Source organism: Nematocida parisii (assembly GCF_000250985.1).
Source record: "Nematocida parisii ERTm1 unplaced genomic scaffold supercont1.4, whole genome shotgun sequence".
Classification (NCBI taxonomy): Eukaryota; Fungi; Microsporidia; genus Nematocida; species Nematocida parisii.
In genome coordinates, this window is record NW_013524649.1 from 231,396 (window position 1) to 250,315 (window position 18,920).

The 18,920-nt window shown below is 30.2% G+C and overlaps 15 protein-coding genes and 1 non-coding gene across 16 annotated transcripts; 8 read left to right on the top strand and 8 right to left on the bottom strand.

Moving 5' to 3' along the window:
- Positions 1 to 321: 321 nt before the first annotated feature.
- Positions 322 to 2,037, top strand: NEPG_01704 (uncharacterized protein; the record flags this gene model as incomplete). The annotated part of the gene is made up of 1 exon (XM_013204078.1): positions 322 to 2,037. One exon carries the CDS (start codon positions 322 to 324, stop codon positions 1,879 to 1,881), a length of 1,560 nt encoding a protein of 519 aa, XP_013059532.1. The 3' UTR covers positions 1,882 to 2,037.
- A 596-nt stretch (positions 2,038 to 2,633) lies between these two features.
- On the bottom strand, positions 2,634 to 3,107 carry NEPG_01705 (uncharacterized protein; the record flags this gene model as incomplete). Its single annotated transcript, XM_013204079.1, has 1 exon — positions 2,634 to 3,107. Exon 1 carries the CDS (start codon positions 2,913 to 2,915, stop codon positions 2,634 to 2,636), a length of 282 nt encoding a protein of 93 aa, XP_013059533.1. The 5' UTR covers positions 2,916 to 3,107.
- Positions 3,108 to 3,611: 504 nt separating this feature from the next.
- Positions 3,612 to 5,506, top strand: NEPG_01706 (phospholipid:diacylglycerol acyltransferase; the record flags this gene model as incomplete). Its single annotated transcript, XM_013204080.1, has 1 exon — positions 3,612 to 5,506. A coding segment is annotated over one exon (1,229 nt), but the record flags the coding sequence as incomplete, so codon positions are not given.
- Positions 5,507 to 6,028: 522 nt separating this feature from the next.
- NEPG_01707 (CCR4-NOT transcription complex subunit 7) lies at positions 6,029 to 6,841 on the top strand (the record flags this gene model as incomplete). Its single annotated transcript, XM_013204081.1, has 1 exon — positions 6,029 to 6,841. One exon carries the CDS (start codon positions 6,029 to 6,031, stop codon positions 6,815 to 6,817), a length of 789 nt encoding a protein of 262 aa, XP_013059535.1. The 3' UTR covers positions 6,818 to 6,841.
- A 29-nt stretch (positions 6,842 to 6,870) lies between these two features.
- On the bottom strand, positions 6,871 to 7,473 carry NEPG_01708 (uncharacterized protein; the record flags this gene model as incomplete). Its single annotated transcript, XM_013204082.1, has 1 exon — positions 6,871 to 7,473. One exon carries the CDS (start codon positions 7,471 to 7,473, stop codon positions 6,871 to 6,873), a length of 603 nt encoding a protein of 200 aa, XP_013059536.1.
- Positions 7,474 to 7,518: 45 nt separating this feature from the next.
- Positions 7,519 to 8,716, top strand: NEPG_01709 (uncharacterized protein; the record flags this gene model as incomplete). The annotated part of the gene is made up of 1 exon (XM_013204083.1): positions 7,519 to 8,716. The coding sequence occupies one exon, from the start codon at positions 7,519 to 7,521 to the stop codon at positions 8,536 to 8,538; it is 1,020 nt and encodes a 339-aa protein (XP_013059537.1). The 3' UTR covers positions 8,539 to 8,716.
- A 165-nt stretch (positions 8,717 to 8,881) lies between these two features.
- NEPG_01710 (uncharacterized protein) lies at positions 8,882 to 10,099 on the top strand (the record flags this gene model as incomplete). The annotated part of the gene is made up of 1 exon (XM_013204084.1): positions 8,882 to 10,099. The coding sequence occupies one exon, from the start codon at positions 8,882 to 8,884 to the stop codon at positions 10,097 to 10,099; it is 1,218 nt and encodes a 405-aa protein (XP_013059538.1).
- A 90-nt stretch (positions 10,100 to 10,189) lies between these two features.
- On the bottom strand, positions 10,190 to 10,878 carry NEPG_01711 (uncharacterized protein; the record flags this gene model as incomplete). The annotated part of the gene is made up of 1 exon (XM_013204085.1): positions 10,190 to 10,878. One exon carries the CDS (start codon positions 10,876 to 10,878, stop codon positions 10,237 to 10,239), a length of 642 nt encoding a protein of 213 aa, XP_013059539.1. The 3' UTR covers positions 10,190 to 10,236.
- A 212-nt stretch (positions 10,879 to 11,090) lies between these two features.
- NEPG_01712 (30S ribosomal protein S21e) lies at positions 11,091 to 11,303 on the top strand (the record flags this gene model as incomplete). The annotated part of the gene is made up of 1 exon (XM_013204086.1): positions 11,091 to 11,303. One exon carries the CDS (start codon positions 11,091 to 11,093, stop codon positions 11,301 to 11,303), a length of 213 nt encoding a protein of 70 aa, XP_013059540.1.
- Positions 11,304 to 11,333: 30 nt separating this feature from the next.
- NEPG_01713 (triosephosphate isomerase) lies at positions 11,334 to 12,133 on the top strand (the record flags this gene model as incomplete). The annotated part of the gene is made up of 1 exon (XM_013204087.1): positions 11,334 to 12,133. The coding sequence occupies one exon, from the start codon at positions 11,334 to 11,336 to the stop codon at positions 12,081 to 12,083; it is 750 nt and encodes a 249-aa protein (XP_013059541.1). The 3' UTR covers positions 12,084 to 12,133.
- Positions 12,134 to 12,967: 834 nt separating this feature from the next.
- NEPG_01714 (uncharacterized protein) lies at positions 12,968 to 13,366 on the bottom strand (the record flags this gene model as incomplete). Its single annotated transcript, XM_013204088.1, has 1 exon — positions 12,968 to 13,366. The coding sequence occupies one exon, from the start codon at positions 13,364 to 13,366 to the stop codon at positions 12,968 to 12,970; it is 399 nt and encodes a 132-aa protein (XP_013059542.1).
- A 46-nt stretch (positions 13,367 to 13,412) lies between these two features.
- NEPG_01715 (uncharacterized protein) lies at positions 13,413 to 14,162 on the bottom strand (the record flags this gene model as incomplete). The annotated part of the gene is made up of 1 exon (XM_013204089.1): positions 13,413 to 14,162. One exon carries the CDS (start codon positions 14,160 to 14,162, stop codon positions 13,413 to 13,415), a length of 750 nt encoding a protein of 249 aa, XP_013059543.1.
- A 625-nt stretch (positions 14,163 to 14,787) lies between these two features.
- Positions 14,788 to 16,284, bottom strand: NEPG_01716 (uncharacterized protein; the record flags this gene model as incomplete). Its single annotated transcript, XM_013204090.1, has 1 exon — positions 14,788 to 16,284. One exon carries the CDS (start codon positions 16,282 to 16,284, stop codon positions 14,788 to 14,790), a length of 1,497 nt encoding a protein of 498 aa, XP_013059544.1.
- A 158-nt stretch (positions 16,285 to 16,442) lies between these two features.
- Positions 16,443 to 16,856, bottom strand: NEPG_01717 (uncharacterized protein; the record flags this gene model as incomplete). The annotated part of the gene is made up of 1 exon (XM_013204091.1): positions 16,443 to 16,856. The coding sequence occupies one exon, from the start codon at positions 16,854 to 16,856 to the stop codon at positions 16,443 to 16,445; it is 414 nt and encodes a 137-aa protein (XP_013059545.1).
- Positions 16,857 to 18,182: 1,326 nt separating this feature from the next.
- On the bottom strand, positions 18,183 to 18,732 carry NEPG_01718 (uncharacterized protein; the record flags this gene model as incomplete). Its single annotated transcript, XM_013204092.1, has 1 exon — positions 18,183 to 18,732. The coding sequence occupies one exon, from the start codon at positions 18,730 to 18,732 to the stop codon at positions 18,208 to 18,210; it is 525 nt and encodes a 174-aa protein (XP_013059546.1). The 3' UTR covers positions 18,183 to 18,207.
- Positions 18,733 to 18,807: 75 nt separating this feature from the next.
- On the top strand, positions 18,808 to 18,878 carry NEPG_02713. The gene has a single exon. It is a non-coding gene; the product is annotated as a tRNA-Gly (tRNA).
- Positions 18,879 to 18,920: the final 42 nt, after the last annotated feature.

Sequence of the window (18,920 nt, forward strand, 5' to 3'; positions counted from 1 at the left end):
TTCCTGAATATAAACCAACTGTGTGTTTTTACCAATTAAGTCTGATAATAATGGAAATAAATTAAATACAAAAAAATAGAAAATCGCAAAATAAAGTGGAGAGCAACTATAAAAATTTAAGTAACTCAAACATATAACTACTATAAAGGAGCAGTTCTTATTGTTAAAACTATCAAAAAAACATATAAAGTATACCTTGTTATACTCTTGTAAATAAATTTCTAGCTGTTTTTCTTGAAGGCTAGACATATGAAACTTGTTATTTATTGTGAACTATGCATGATTTATTAAAAATAAAATATTATTTATGCCTTACATATAATGAAATACAGAAACTCTTATATAGTTTTAATTCCAATCATTTATGATAGCAGCACGCCTATTACTATCCCGAATCATGGTGACTCATATATTAATATCATACTGATCCATTGCTATTCTGGATCTCACTATCCAAAGCCAATATTTCTGATTGTTTTTTACACTTTTTATAATAATCGTGGGGTTGTATATCAATTGTACATATATTATAAGATTATAATCAAAACAAGAATATATAATACAAAACAAGATAAATTTTCTATAAAAATGAGAATACGAAAATATATTTTATTTATAGAAGTATTTATTGTAAACACAGCCACAGTACTAGCCAGTGGTGCATTGGTTAACTATAGTGGCATTGCCAACATAAGCAGTTCACCGCTTGTTATTTCGCCTATACAATTTAATTCTGCTCCTCTTGAAAAAATGGAAATAGTTCCAGAACTATCAGATAGCTTTGATGAAAACCGGCCTAAAAGACAGATAGGAAATAAGAATATAAATAAGCAGAAAGATTTTATAAAATATGATGAGTTTTATTTTAATAGAAATCCACAGAATGGTTATGATAATATAACAAATTTGTATTATAATAAAATAGCACAAAACAATAAAATGCATAAATCGCACAGTAAAGATCCAAAAAGGTACAAAATAATGAAAATGCTATATGGAATAATTTTATCATCTCCATTTAACTTAGGAGATATTTCCTTTCTCATTAGAAAAGCAATAGAATTAAAAGATGATGAGAACAGTAAGCCAATTTCAATGGAAGAGATGTATTCTATTTTAACACGAGGAATTATAAAAAGTTCTGTATCAAAAATATATCTTAGCTCTGCTAGAAATCGTCTAATTAAAATTAAAAAATGTAAAACCGCGATAACAGACGAGAAAATATACAGCTTGCTATTAGAAGCAAAAAACACCATTCGAATTTATTTATTGACCATTGTTTATGATCTACAAAATGTCTTAAAGACATTTAAAAAAAGTCCATTTTCAGATGAAGCAATAGCTTCAATTAATATGTACAACACGCAGCATCCAAATACCACAATATCGGATATAGACATCTATATCAAACAGTCCGGTAAATTTAATTTGGGTATAGGGAATGCAGAATATTTGAAAGCATCATTATACAATACAGTAAATCAGTTATACAAACAAATAGAATATGTAAAAAAAATTGTAAAAATTTTATACTTAGACAACAGAAAAGAAATATATGCAGAATTAAGCAGGGAAATAACTGAGTTATATAGTACCTGTTCAATTTTGCAGACATTCAATCCGCATGAAATTACAAACATCTATGCAGAAAGGGCAGTTTCTTCAATACAGAGCGCAATTGACAAACATTTTATTGCAATGAGGTATCTTGGCCAGGGAATAACTAAAAAATTAATTAAAATAGAAAAAAATACAATTGCAAATGCTTTTAATATGAACAAATTGCCATATACGGCGAATAATACAACTATGAGTGATCACATAGACCACAGCTATGCAGATCATAGTAGCTTACAACAGCTAATTAACTTTTTTTAAATTCACAGCCAAAAAAGAGTGTAAAATGTTAAAGCTAATAAATCAAGAAATGTCCTTACTATTATGTCCTAATCGAAATAGTACAAAATCATTAAATGAATCTAAGATTAATAAAAAGCTAGTAAAAATTCAAGAAAAACTATTATTCAAGTCGGGTGAATTAGCACATAATAGTTTATAGGTTTATTTAAGAGCAATTTACATATTATAAATATAATTTTATGTAAGGCATAAATAATATTTTATTTTAATAAATCATGCATAGTTCACATTTTATAGTACAAAAATTCTTTGTATAACTTTATTTTTATTCTGTAATATGCTATTCACAGCTAGTTTAATTAAAGTTAAGACCTTTAATATTTTAATAATTAAACATTATTAATAAAAAGAATAAATTAATATTTTCCTTTATTATTAGAGAAATTCATTAGATAGATTAATTATGAATTTGTATAGCCAGATAGTTATAAATTTATGAGAAGATAATTGCCATATGTGGCCTCTCAGTGTTCAAACATATATAAATTATGCTTTCAATTATTTCTTTATCAATTTATTCATTGCTCTTCTATATTAATTCTAATACTTTTACAGCATTTTCATAATATGCAATCGATTACATCATATTTTTAATTTTACTTAATTGGCCTTTTTTCAATGAACATATAAGTTTGTATATAAGTTCATGAATATTTTTATCTTTTTATGTAATTGGCATAGTGCACAAATAAATGTTAATACAATAGTATTCAGCTCATTAAAACTAGGAGTAAACCCACCAAATCTATAAAAACACATTTAGTTTTTTCTAGAAATGAATGAATAGTTCTAATAGTATCTATACTTGTATTGTTATTGGTTAAACAGTTGGCTAGTTTGGCTATTTCCTGTTCTTTTGGCATAAATAAAAATTTATGTATCTGATTTGTGATTGCATTTACTTCATGTGAATTTTTAATTAGCTTTATCCAGTTTATAACAATTAAAGGATTGCTTATTCGAGTGGCGTATTTAAGTGGTTTTAAAAACATATAATTTAAGTCTATAGAAGTATTTGGGGTTTTAAAATTTATAGCTGCATTAGGGGCATTAGACTCAGGTTGGAAATTATTATTAAGACGGTTTATGCTGTGCTTTAGAATACATTTACAGAATATATGTAAATTGGCGTACTCACGAGGAGTAACGCCGCCGCCGCCCTGCCGCGTAGCCAAGAAAGTGAAAGGGGGGCTCTTTATTGTCTTTAGGAAGCGGCCTAAGCCTGCGCGGACACGGAGTCCAAGGGCGCAGTTGTGTTAGACCTGGCGCTAAAGTTAAGCTGTCGGTGCTTCCCTGAGTCTCCCCCTAAATTGGGAGAAGAGCTCGGGTTAAATAGTCGGAAGTTGATATATTGATTCATATCCCGACCTTTTGATTTGACGGGATCATTGCGCAAGATGGCGTGCAGGCAGATTGCCCTCGGGGTTCCCGTCTGAGTGATGGTGCCACCACATGACCTATCATTAGTATAAATACTAAAGCTAGTAATTCATGGTGTACAATAAATAATAATATATTCGGGTTATATATTATTATTATTGTTATTATAAATATATTAGAATTTATATTTCTATGGTTATTTATTATGGTCTTATCTTATAACAGACAAATCTTTATACCAATGGTTTTAGAATAAATAAAAATAGTATAAATATATTTTCTTTCACTTTTTTTATATCTCCAATAAAAAATGGAAATGCCAATGTGTAAGAACAAAATAGAAAAAGAAAAGAAAGACGAAAACAAAGACGAAAACAAAGCAAAAATGCCAAAAAGCACAGAGGACAGGTGTGCGGTATGCGGGCAGCAAAAGCCCCGTAGAAAGAAGAGGTATTTTTTAATAGGAATTATACTAATCATCTTAGCATATTTTATAAAAATAGGATATGAGAAAGCATTTGAAAAAACAATTATTATGAGGTTTATAGAAGGATTACTTAATTCAAAGACAGTGTTAAACCTAAATCTTAGCTCTACAACAAAAGCAAAAATATTGTATTTTGCTGAAATAACATCATTTACGCCAGATGAAAAAGTAGAAGAAATGCCTGGCATGGTTGCACATAATAATGGATTAACAGGAAAGCATCCGATTGTTATAATTCCAGGAATTGCAAATACTTCATTAGAACTATGGCAGGCAAAAAAAGAGAACACTTCATTTTTTAGGAAAAGAATATGGGGGTCGCATTCTACTCTTGTTTTTATGTTGCACAACAGAGATGAGTGGGTAAATATAATGAAGCTAAACTCTGATACAGGGCTTGACCCCGTCGGAATAAAAGTCAGGGCGTGCAGCAGTCTTGACTCATCTGACTTTTCCATACCCGGCATGTGGTTCTGGTGGAAAATAGTTGAAAATTTGTCGTATATTGGATATGATGTTGCAGATATTCATTTTGCTGCCTTTGACTGGCGTCTTGGGATTGAAGAGTTAGAAATACGTGACAACTATTTTACGAAGCTTAAAATAGATATAGAGACACAGTATATACGAAAGAAAGAAAAAGTACTTGTGGTGGCACATAGCATGGGGTCTTTAATATTTCATTATTTCATGCAGTGGGTATCTGAGAAAGACCCAAAATGGGTGGACAAATATGTGCACAGCTCTGTGTATATAGGCCCTCCTCTTCTAGGCGCGCCCAAAGCATTGGGTGGTCTTTTAGCAGGTGAGGTAAAGGACACCGTTGATATGGGTGTGATTCAGTATACAATTGTAGAATTATTATTTGGGAAGAAGAACCGGCATGAACTATTTAAAACCTGGGGGTCGCTTCTTCATCTATTGCCAAAAGGAGGAGAGAGAATATGGAAGAGGAAAGATTCAGATAAACTGGATTTAGTAGCAGTTAGAAAAGAATCAAAAAAGGAAAGAATAAAAGAAAGAAAGAAAAAATTGCATAAAGGAGCATAAATTCCTCAGCTATAGCGACATATTTAGTATAATCAAAGAAATTCTCCCATCATATAATAAGCAATTACATGAAAAAATAGTAATTCCAAAGAAAAAACAAGATAAATGGTCAAACCCACTAGAGTGCGCACTCCCAAACGCACCAAACCTAACTATATATTCTCTTTACGGTGTAAACAAATCAACAGAGTCTGGTTACTATTTTATAGATGCAAACGGCACTTTAAAAATAGATAGAAATATATCTTCGCGCAGCAATAATGTGTATAATGGCGTTGTATTGAAAGATGGCGATGGAACAGTTCCTGTTGTGTCTTTAGGTTATATGGGGATATCTGGGTGGAAGAAGAAGTCATTAAATCCATACGGCGTTAAGACAGTAAATAGAGAATATAAACACGTTCCATCTACTTCTATATTAGAAGTAAGGGGCGGTAAGTATACAGCAGAGCACGTAAATATTTTAGGAAATATTGATTTAATACGCGACATACTTGAAATCTCTTCAGGAAAGACTCTTCCTAATAAAATTTTATCAAATCTCCAGGAAATAGCTGACGAAATAGATAAAAAGACTATTTAAACAGATAATTAGATGGCAAGATGGTTTTATTCATGGTTATAACCAATTGCATTGCCACTTATTTATATTATATGAATACTAGCAAATAAGTATATTTTTTATTATCTATAGCGATATATAGGTAATTTACGTTATAAAATATAAAAATATTCTAAAGCTGTATGCAGAATGATTTAATTCACGTACAGTTTCTTATTTTGTATATAAATAGAATTAAATTTAATAGAATTAACCAAATATTTCCTATTTTAACACATAAAACCGTTTAGCACACCGATACTAGCACTGTTATTGTTTTGAATTATTAATTTATAACAGCTTTAAACATAATTTTATAACCTGAAATTCAAAACCAATAGCATATCGTATAATTAATACTGAATTATTATAATAAAAGAGAAAATAAAATTATTTACCCACTGCATAATATATTTCATTATTTTTATTATAGTATACAACAATTTATAGTATACAGTTATTGTGTCATTGCTGATGGAATATATTAAATAATGATTTATTTATAATAACCCAGAATTTAAAATTACTTAATGGTCCTTTAGAAATAATTAATAAGAAGGGTAAAGAAAATAAAAAAAGAAAAAAGAATGGAGGAAGACAGAATTACAGAAAATGAAATAAGAAATGTGTGGAAACACAATTTAGAAGAAGAAATTGAGCTTTTATCACAAAAAATAAAGGAATATCCATATATTGCCATGGATACAGAATTTCCTGGTGTAATTGCCAAGCCAATAGGAACATTTACAGCCCAGACAACATACACGTATAACCAATTACGGTGTAATGTAAGTATTCTTAGTCTTATACAGCTGGGAATATCTCTTTCTAATGAAAAGGGCGAAAAACCAATTCCAAGCACATGGCAGTTTAACTTTCATTTTGATAAGAAAGGAAGCATGTCTGCGAGAGAGTCTATGTATGTGCTTGAGCAAGCAGGAATTGATTTTGATAGACTTTACAAAGACGGAATAAATATTGAAGTATTTGCAGAGTTAATAACTGTCTCTGGCATATTAATGAACAAGTCATTAAAATGGATTTCTTTCCACTCATCTTACGACTTTGGCTATTTCATCAAAGCAGTCATGGGGCAAGACTTGCCACCGTCAATAGAAGAATTCTCTTATGTTCTCTCAAAAGTATTCCCATATTTTTACGACATAAAATACTTAATAAACACACTGGGAATGAAAGGAGGGCTACAAGACTTAGCAGACCATTTATCTGTCTGCAGAGAAGGCACACAGCACCAAGCTGGGAGCGATGCCTTACTTACGCTTAAAGTATTCCACATGCTTAAAACAGAGATTATCCCCGATGCAGAACAGAATACAAAATATAAATGTAAGCTATTTGGTATTGACTCCGTATAAAAATATGTAATACCATAAATAAACCTAATAACAATTAGATAATTAACTTTTATCTATAAACAGCACCAGACAGTTGGCTGTACAAGGATTCTTTCGACATAAGAAGTATTATTTGAAATATGCTTAAATAAAGAGCTGACACCCTCTCCTGTTTTAGCAGATCCAGTAAAATGAGATATTTCATATTCAGTGAAGTAATTTTGGGTCACCTCTGATATTTCCCTGAGTTTCTGAACCACCCCTACATCTGGAAACCCTTTGTTCATAAATGTAGAAGACTCTGATGATTTAAACAAAAGATCTGTTTTGTTGCCAAACACTACAAGGGACGCTGTTTTGTTTTTCAGTCTTACTTCAGAGCACCACTGCTGGGCTATTTTTATGCTCAACTTATCTGTTATGTCATATACTACAACTACGGTATTGGCATCTCTGTAGTATAAGGGTGCAATTGCCCCGTACCTCTCCTGCCCTGCTGTATCCCACAGATCTAAGTGTAATGTATATCCATCCCTGTGTATTTCTTTTGTTTGAAACGCTGCACCAATTGTGGCAGCTTGATTTGGGTCAAACCCTCCATTTATGTACTTCTTTGCTAGACTTGTTTTCCCTGAACTACAGCTACCAAGTATTACTATTTTAGCCCTGCGCTCCATCTTTATTTACTATTAGTATTTATTTATCTATTTGTTTGCTTAAGGATGCTAACAAAGTGTGCATTGGAAAATATCACTCGAGCAGAGTCAATGAACTTGGAGTTACTCATAACAGGAGCACCCAACTCATACCATGAGTCATCATACCATCTTGATGTAGTTAATGCAGAAGAGAGTGAACCATTCACTTTAGAATCTTTCAGAAAGTCAATTATAGAAGCACTTAAAAATGGAAAGGAGTACATATTGGCAAAAGTAACCACTTCAGATCCGACAAATGCAACATCTCTGTATAATTATTACTACTCAGCATTTGAGATTAACAAGATACTTTTTAAGTACGAGGCAGATAGGCATCTTCTCCACAGAATGAAAGTAAGAAATCCAATGAATAATATGTTTATAATGGGACAGGTGTATTACTACAAGATAGGGTATGATTCATTAGAAGTAGCCCTTCAGGAATACGACCATCCCTCTGTGGAGAGTTCTCGTGGGAAAATGAAAGCATTCAGTGAAATTCTTCCAATTACAAGAAACACCAGCAGTTCGTATATTGATGGGCTCTCAGTGAAGAAAGAACCAGAATTAAGAAGTATTTCACGTGATTTATTTGAGACGCTAGCACACCCACAGGAATCTGTTATAAATACAGACAAGAAGCTTAGAATACGTGCTGTATACTTCGCCAATGATGGTGATTTTCTGGTAAAATCAGGTACAAGAGAATTTTTCAAGAGAAATGCCGTTAATCCAGATGATTATTTTATATTTAAGCTTGAAAGAACACAAAATGATTTTTTGGCACTTCTAGACTCTCCCACAGGAAGTGAGTCTAATGATGAAGCAGAGACTTGGAAAAGAGCACTAACTGCTCATTTAAGTTTTATATTAGTGATTATGTGCTTGCTTCTGTTCTTAGGAACATTCCCATTAGTATTTTTTGTTGTTTTCCCATTGGTTATCCTATTTTTACTTTCTATGCTATTCTCCCTCTTCTATATATTCTGCTGTAGAAGAAGGACCTTTGGCAGTATAGATGTAAATGATGTAGCTGAGGTTTAATTATAATCAATAACAGAAATAACCCGAATATTCTATTATAATAATATATTATGGTATTCACTCCTTCCCGGTTATTTCTGCTGTTCTAATATGTACTTCTTAGTCACATATAATAATACTGATATTTTGGGTTATATCGGGTTATTGCAACTCAGTAATAAATAAAAGCTAAAATGTACAGAAATTCTCTTATACTTTATAATTTAAAATACTAAACTTATTATATCTCACAATTTATTATACATTACATAATAAATAAGTAATATATATTATACAACCCATAAAAAGTAAAATATTTATTATACAAATAGTAAAATATATTTTACTAATTTGTTTACAAATAATGAGTGCATTATTAGATATTTACAAAAGAATCCTATCCCCAGAAACACCAATACAAACATATTCACTATTAACAGTTATTCTATCGATATTCATAGGAATATCTGTGTTTATATCAAATACGTATATATTCAGTGAATTAGATAAGATTACATCTAAATTAGGATATCCAACAATTGGTTTAAAAAGTATAATAGCACTAGTAGGCTTATTGTACTCACCAATCACAACAATCCTACCCGACCTTAAATTAGGTGAATCTGTCTGGTATCACTCAAGCGTATTCAGTATAACAATATTAGCAGGTTTCTGCATATTATTCAAGAAGAAAAAAGAAAGAATCTACGCAGACAGTATAAGACACACTATTTTCTTTCAAACAATTGGTACAATGGCATCGCCTATTCTTGGTATATACTCTATTATAACATCATACAGTTCTGTTGTATTAATAGTACTATACTCTGTTTATTTTATGCTATTTACAACAAAAGGGAAGGATTATGGATTATATTTACACACAGAATCAAGTACAGAAAAATCATTAATGGAAAGAACCTTCAACAGAATTATTAATAAACCATCTGACAGTGTAAATAACAGGTGGATAAATATTATAATATCATCAACCATAATGGGGGCACTGATAGGTATTACATTTAAAAATATGTACTATATACCATTATATATAGCAGCATTATTTATACTTTGTATATTATCACTACATTCAAAAAAAACAAGTTATTTCAGGAATATGTACAGTTTAGGCTGTTCATGTATTATTATAAAGGGAATATCTAAGCATATCACTAGTATAATTAAAGTAATATTGCCTAATGTGTATAAGAAATACACTGGATATATTATAATTAATAATATTTATGTACTATTTCCTGTTATGATGGTTATACTAGTAGGAATGTTCAATGGCAGGTATAAACTCTGTTTCTCTATTGCTATATCACTGCCCATTCATGTATTTTTGTTACAAAAATCAGTTATTCCTTATGTGCATGCCAGTGAGAATGCAGTTATTGATAGGAGCGCCTTATATTCTCTTGTATTTACTGTTATATCTACGATTCTTTTATTTATTAATAATGAAATCAGAACTGGATATTTTGAGATTGAAGTAGGGATTATTCTTATTATGTTGTATATTATTTATATATTTTGTATATTAGGCCATCCTATATTACAAATGGAACCATTTAAATAAATTTTGTAATACTTTATAGTGTATGTGTAATAAATAATAATTATAAGTGAATGGTTTATAAATTGTGTAAATTTAATTGTAATTGCAGTAAAATTAATATTATTTATTACACATACACTCTAAAGTACTAATTATTTTTATAGTGTAGGTGTGGTTAGTGAAGCAGATGCTTTCTGTATTAATATTTCAGTTAGAGACTTGAAATTATTAAAATTTGAGAGAACCGATGAAGCAATCACTCTCTTAGGGATTGTAAGGTGGTCAATTGCTTCGGGTGGAAATAAGTACTTAATTGATACTTTACATGTACTTATTATTTCTTGACTTACAGATAAATCAATCTTTCTCCTTTTGGCAGATTCTGTATCTGAAGACTTTTCCTTTTCTAATTCTTCTTTTATTTCCTGTACTCGGCTGAGCACTTCTTTTGGTGCCTTTAATGTGGAAAGTTCTAGAACCATTTGTTCAACCTGCTCTAAATAATCGTTATAATCCTCCTCATCTGAATAATCTTCTAAAGACTTTCCTATCTGCGATGCAATGATTTTTCTTATTCTGCATTCCCTTTCTATGCTTACATCTTCAAATGTTTGGCTCATGTAGTTAGATCTTCTTAATGTGATATTACACTCTGGGCATTGATTAGGTCCATTAGCAAATAATCTGGATACGCACAGTTCGCATAAGCTGTGGTAGCACGGACTAACAAATATTTTCATTCCCGGGTTTATGTAAGAATTACTCTTGCACTGGGGACAGAACAGTTCTACACTCTCCATAAAATTTTCAAGTTAATTTTACAGTAGAATTTATTACACATAGCATAATAAGTCCTGTACTAATTAATGTATAAACTATTTACACATAGACGCATTATTTATGTAATTATTTACACATGTACTGTTTAGTACTGAAATATATTACACATAGGCTTATTATTTTTGGGTAGCATATACTTTCTATATTTTTACGTTTTTTTTATAACCCACGTATGACAGGAACTAGAGCAATAAGAAAGTGCGCATTTATCAACAGACCAATTGCACCACATGACAAATCAAGTGTAGTATACACAGTAGGAGTGCTTGATGAGAATGGCAGGTACACAGGAAGAGACACAATTTTATCTGTCTGTGGCCAGATCAGAAAGAGTGGCAATGCAGATAAGTTATTATATGCAAAGGCAGATGAGTTAATTCAATAAATAAATTCATAAAAGTATTTGTTTAAAAATATGAGAGTATGCATAGGAAATTGGAAGATGAATGGTGATAAAGAGACTGTTCATAGGATGTCACAGGTATTGAATAATATACAGGGCAGTATAAGTACTGTTAAGGTGGTAGTCTGTGTACCATACACTTTATTATACGAAGCAAGAAGGGAGTTTAATTCTGTATTTGAAATTGGTGCGCAGTGCATATGCCCATATGCCGAGAAAGGCTCGTATACAGGAGGAATTGGGCCATACCAAATAAAAGATGCTGGTGTAAATACAATATTAATAGGGCACTCAGAGCGGGAGAAGTACTTTCATGAGACAGAAGAAGAAATAAGAGACCAATTAAAAATTGCAATTAAAAATAGGCTGAATATTATTCTCTGTGTGGGAGAGTACGAAAAGGATGGAAGTACAGAGGAAACCAGTCAGATAATCAGGAATAGGTTAGATATAATTAAAACCCTAGAAATAAATAGTAGTGTAATCATAGCGTATGAACCAGTGTGGGCCATTGGTACTGGAGATGTTCCCAGTGCAGAGAGAATACAAAGTACAGTAAATATAATACATAATGAAGTGGGGGGTAAAATAGAAGGAATACTGTATGGTGGATCAGTTACAAAAGATTCTGTACAGAATTTATTGTGTATAAAGAATTTATCTGGGTTTCTTATAGGAAATGCATCTCTAACAGAAGAATTTGCAAGTATTTGTGAAATACTCAGTAAAAATGAACAAAACGGGCAAATAAAAGAAGAATGAGGTTAAGAGAGAAAACAACTAGAAATATGATCAATCTAATTAGAGCGGATAAAGTATAGAATATAGATAAGAATTTACATAATTCATTCTAAATATTTTGTATTCTAATAATAAATTATAATCAGTTATAATTTACTTTATTATGATATACTGATACATCCATTTAATCTATATGCATTACTATAAAAGACTACTGGTTTAATTTGGGATTATTAGTTGTATATTATTATAACTGTTATTTCCTGTATTGATTCGTGGACTTCTCATAAATTATTTTAAAATATTTAAACATTCAGGAAATATAAGTTATGGAAGCCATGGCAGTTATAATAATGACTTAATTTAACTGAATGAGTAACTATTACACCAGTATACTAAATTTGAGAGGTTTAAATTTCTATTTTATCAAATATCAGTAAGAAATATCAATTGTATATTTATAAAAGTGCAATAAACAGTAGTATATAATAATATAGTAATATGTATTCATTAACTTAATTATACTGTAAATAATATTTATTGTATAAAATTATTTTTATTGAATTTTTAGCTGCATTTCTTTATATTTTCTTTAATAATTCTATACTGTCGTGTCCCGTAGGTGGTAACTGTGAAGCCACTACATAATACTTCACTAAGTTCATGGAACGGAAAAGCTTGTTATTGGCATTAGTTAATTGTTTATTAATGTTATGATTCCTGGCATTTATTTTTACCTGACTTGCTTCTCAGATATAACCCGAAAATTAATTTATCCTAATTTGTCGAATACGATATACCATTAGGATAACTAAAATATGCAAGGCTATAAATAATATTTTATTTTTAATAAACCATGCATAGTTCACAGAATATAAAAATGAATATTTTAAATATTAAAGCAGTTAATTAGCTAATGCACTCCATTCTTTTTTAACTATATATATTAATAATATACTAGAAATAACCACCAGGGTAACCATAAGTGCCGGTATAATAGTGTCTTTAGGTGTAAACACATTTATATATTTATATTGAATTTGAGTAAATGGCTTAGTAATAACTAAAATATAATTTTTTGTTGATTCTAAATAGCCTTGAATCAGATTATTTGCAAAGCTTTCTTCAAACTTAAAATTATTATTTTTACATTCTTTTATACTATTAAGTAACAATGTTGAAGGAATTGATTTATGAATGCCTATGAATTCCAAATTGCGAAGATCGTTTAAATACACTTTAATTGTGTTTGAACATTTAGTAATATATAATTCAGGATGAGCTATGCTTATATCTATAAACATGTTATATACTACAATGTATAAATCAGAGATAGTTTGCTTTTTTTCTTCACTGGTTTTTAGTTTTAATATAAATAGATTTATACACAGAATTGCCTAAAAAATCGGACATATTGTCTAAATTAGATGTTTGTTTAAGCAGCTGCAATGAATAAATGTCATCATTGCTTATTTTTAATTTAGTTGCATTTAGATCGCTTATTTCATTTTTATCTGATGCAATTGACGTACTACTATACTGCATTAGTATATTTAATGCTCTTTGTAGTCTAGAGCACATTTTAATTTGATTTTGCATAGAAAGCATAGCCAGTGCTTTTTCGGCAGATAAATTATGGTTTAATTGCTTGATACTTGCCTCTTTGCACAGTTTATTAATGATAAAATTAAATGAATCTGACCCAAGTACATATGAATTCGCCATAACGATATGGTTTTCTCCCATTAGATTATAGAACGCCTCTTTTTTATCGCTGTCATGCAGCTCCTCTGCTAAATCTACAATCATTCTGATAACCAGTTTTATGTGATTTATAGATTTATTAACTATTGATATAATATTGCTCTTGTTCCATTTGTTAATGCACGCAGTTCTTTGAAATAGCTGTATAGAAAGTGCATTATATGCTAGATTTTTTAATGGGCCTGGCATTTCTGCAAACATTCTTGCTTTCTTGCAAATATCTGTTAATTTATATATTAGTATACATGCTTCCTTCTTTATAGTATCTTCTTTTATTTGGGAGAGTGCTTTTTCTATTGTTTTTTCTATCTCACTACTATCAATTGAATCTAACATAAATAATATAAAGAATAAAATTTTTATCTTAAAGAAGCAATGCATAAATTAAGCAAATGTTTCATAGATATGACAGCATAAATTAAATAAATAAGAACTTATAGTTTGCATAATATGGTAAAATTGTTCCCAACAAATTAAACTAAGATAAAATCTTATTAAACTAATTATTAATATATAGCCTCTTGGTAACAAAAATAATTTCTTTAATAAAAAACAGCTAATGTGTCAAAATAAATAAAATTAATCCTGTGGTCTATAACCAAGCATTGAAAAGTAGATAAATACTAAAGTTTACTAAAACTAACTCTAAGAATTTGACCAACATTATATGTGACTGTTACATATCTCAACAAAAAGATCAAAGACCATTTTTATTATGACTACTAAAACATATAATAGTCTGGTATGTTCTATCTAGACTTTATTTGTCTATTTGTTATATATAAACTATTTCTATGGGTATATTCCTTCTGTTGCATATTTATTCCTATTCTGTTAATTGTTTATAATAACTTTCTAGGGTCTTTTATAAAATTTATATCTTCTATAATAAATATTCTGCATAGTTTACATAGATTCTTTTTTAAATTATAAGAGAAAAGTAAATATGTTATAATTTCGGTTATAAATACCTTCTTAGTATTTTTGTATATAATAACCAGAATACACTCACAGCTACAAACAATATTAATATATTAATCAAAATATCTATAATTGTATGCTCTGTTTCACTCTTATCTGTTTCTAGAGTAAATGCATACATGCGGATGGTTTCGTTTGAATCCGTTTCCTCATATTGTGGTGTTATTAAAGGCACTTCACCTTTATCATCAGCTTTATTGTAAACATCTGGGGAAATTACATAGAGCTCTTTAGGGGTGTTTGTCACTGCTGCAGTTCTAGTGTCTGGTGTTGTATTCAGAAAGGTGTCTTGATTCATTCTTTCATGCGATTTAGTAGCTAAACTAAAGTCCTTAATAACATCGCATGTCTCATGAAAAAATTCGTCTTCTGTGTTTGAAACTTCATGCCCAGCACGATTTAGCTTATTAGACTGATCCTTTTTAGTTTTTTGATTAGTGTTTGTTATGTAATTTGAGTTTGATATGACATAAGTCTGCACCAATTCTGCTACGCTCCAAATAGATTGAATTTGATCCGTAAGCAAATGGTTCAAAAATAACAAATCCATGTTAACCCGATGATAACTCATGAAATTAAAGACTATATTGATGCTTTTACAAATATCGCTATTAATACACAATAACATATTCATTATTTGCTCTAACAAAAACATTACTGCTCTATTAAGGGCATCTATGTTATTCTCAGTCAAATTTGTAATGTTTTTATCTCTAAGTGCACTACGCGATAAACGAATCAGTTTGTAAATGTGGTTAAAATACCTATTTGTATTCTTATTTTTTTTATTACTATATAAATGTCTAGCTGTATTGCCTTCTATATAGTTCTTTAATGAAATAAAAAATTCATTATTGTCATTTTTCAGTATATTCTCTATTAACCTAACTAGATAAATCGCTTGGTGAACAAAAGAGTAGTTTGTGGCCTGCCAACCAAGTAGATGTTGCAGATACTTCCTGTTCACTCCAATCTTACTCCATGTGCTTATATCAAATAATGCTAGGTTTTTTTCTTTAAATTCATCGAACTCATGCTGCGCGCGCATGAATTCATCTATCTGGAAATAAATAATTCCAAAGAATTTTATTATTTTCATTTTTACTTTATTCAATTCTACTTGTAATTCAATATATTGCTTTAGTGTTTTTTCTTCTAATTTTTCTTTTATATACTCATCTATAGAACTATATTTAAATAATTCTTTATTAAATCTAAATTGCTTATATACATATGGAAGCTGTATCAAATTTATAAAGATTTTTACCAGCTGTTTCTTAGTTAAAAGATCCTCTACTGAAGAATACTTCTTTTCACTAGAGGAACTTTCAAAACCACCCCCTTCTTTCCATTCATCTTTTTCATTTGAATAATCTGTTTTTTCGCTACTAGAGTTATTTAAATCATTCACAGAGAGTAGAATTATATTTCTAAAAACATTTGCAATGCTCTTATACCATTTGATATTACATGGCATAAGCACGGGCACGCCAATTAATCTATAATTTATTCCATTTAAGTCTTTCTTCTTATTCCCTAAATATTTACTAAATACCTCGTTGTTAATTAATGTATAAATAGAATCGTACTTGTTGGAATTTTTTCTCCATGCACTTGAATCTGTATAATCATTTGTTATAATGCTATAATTATTTTTTTGTACGTTTCTATTAAATTATATAATGATTTTCTATCCAATTTAAGATTCGATGTGTGCTCTTTTAGTTCCTTCCAGACATAAGATTGATCTGTATTTATACTTCTCTTTTCTTTTGGGATATTGTTTGATATTTCTTCATCATTATCATTATATTTATCCGCTTCATGTTCTAGCATATCTAAAGAATCTTTCATATATTCTTTTGACTGAGTTGAAAAAGTAGCATTTTGTGGCGAAACATTATCTCCAACGATTCTTGTTTTGCTATTGGTATATATGCCATTGTTTTCTGCTATATACTCATTCATTCTATATATAGTTGCTGTTACTAAAATGAGTTTTATATAAAGAGCTCCTACTGCAATTATGCCTTGAGATAGCTTTTTCATAAAATATTTTATTTTGTTATATTTATACATTATTATATTTATTCCTATCAGCAAATTAAACCCAAGTATAACTCATTAAACTACTTATTATGGTTGACTTACTCATCTGGTGCAACTATCATTATCCGGATAACATAGTCTAATACAGAAACAGTTTAGAGTAACTATTCTTTATCTCCATTTATTATAATCTATGCGCATATCCATATATTAAGTCCTAGTCGTATTAGTTATTCTTTGTACTAAATTTTAAAGTGTTTATTCAAATATTCCATGAGCCTCTCCTTTTTGCTAGGAGTACACTGCTTAAATAGTTGAAATGTAATTAGTTCCTTTGTAATTCCTGTTTTTTAACAAAACCACTATCTGTGGCATCTGACATGCCCCTTCTGATTGTACATGTATGCTTGATGGTGTTTTATAAATGCGTTGCTTTAACTCTTTAGTATTCTAAGAATATGAAATGTATTTAATTTCTAAATAAATTTGTTTTCTATTAACTATTAGTAAAATAAAAGTTATACTGTAGACTATTTATATAATTATTATTTTAAATAATGAATAAATAATTTTATTTAAAACAAATCTTTGTATAGGCTTTATTTAATAATTACTAATACACACCCTTTAGTTCTTTTGTTTATTTAATGATACATATAGTGAATATAAAAGATATACAACAGGAAAGACAAAAATAACATTTTTATCTGTAAATTTCTATAAAAGCTATAGTGACACTACCACTCAAGCGCGCATGCTCAAGACCAATCCTTCAATGCGCCTACGCGCGTGGCGATCCCGTCACGGCAAAAGGCAGGGATCTAAGAATCACGGATCAACTTTGGACTATATAAGTAGCACGTACCCAAACAATAATGGGAGAAACAATAGGAAAACCACGGGAAACATTTACTAAAAGGCTCAGCGCCAGTAGCGCCACAAGGACTCCGCGTCCGCGCGCATCCTAATATTCTAATAATCATAATAAAAAGCATCCCTCAATACTATCTGTATCTATTATGGACTATGTTATCGGGGCCTCCACATGAGCACATCAATAACTGTTAAGAGACCTATCTACTCGTCTGCCCAATTATTCTCTATTTTCTTGTTTTATGCTTTATAGCAGTTCTTTTTATAATATTTCATAAATATTCAACTTGAGATGAATTAAACTAAAAATAAAACTTAAATAAATGCCTAATAACTATGCTCTCTGACAAATTATATTTAGCTATACACAAGATATGTGTAATATATTTGTATAATAATCCGAAATAACCTAAAATAATTAGCAATACAGAATATACAGTAGTAAACACGTACTAATTTATTCATATTCAATGAATATTCACTTCATTTCTACAATACCTTTATAAATCTTCTTAGCATTAAAGAATGGATTGTATTTGTACTTTTCCATATGCTTCCTTATTTTTATGACTGTTAAATATACCAACCCGCAGAAGTATATTATCAGTATGGGAGTGAACACAGGAATATTAAATACGGGGAAGAATGTCATAACTATTCCAGCGAAACAGGCTTTAATTGATTGCAGCCAGTACTCAAACTCGGGAAGTCTTCGTATAAATGGCTTAGACTCGTCTCCACTCTTTTTAATTGGCGAAGAAATAACTGTTTCTTCCTCCTCTATGTCGAATGGGTCTGGCAATTCGCTGTCAACAGGCGTACAGAACCCAATAAAGCAGTGGAGAAAATATAAAAATAGGCAATAGGCAACCAAACGATACCCACCCGTTAGAATTATTCTCCACACAAATACTACAAATAGAAACAGAAACGCGCACCATCTTTGCTTTATCATTCCTACGGACATATCAGCATAAGACTGTATCAAGTGCTGTAATTTCATGCCAAAAAAAATAATTCACGTTTTCATATAAGCGCACAGGCAGCAACAGAGAGGTTCTTTGTATGAATATATCGAGCGCATGTGGTTTAATGGTATAATTCTCGCTTGCCATGCGAGAGACCCGGGTTCGATTCCCGGCATGCGCATTCTTTTTTATTTTTTTGTCTAATATGAAAACACACCAAAAA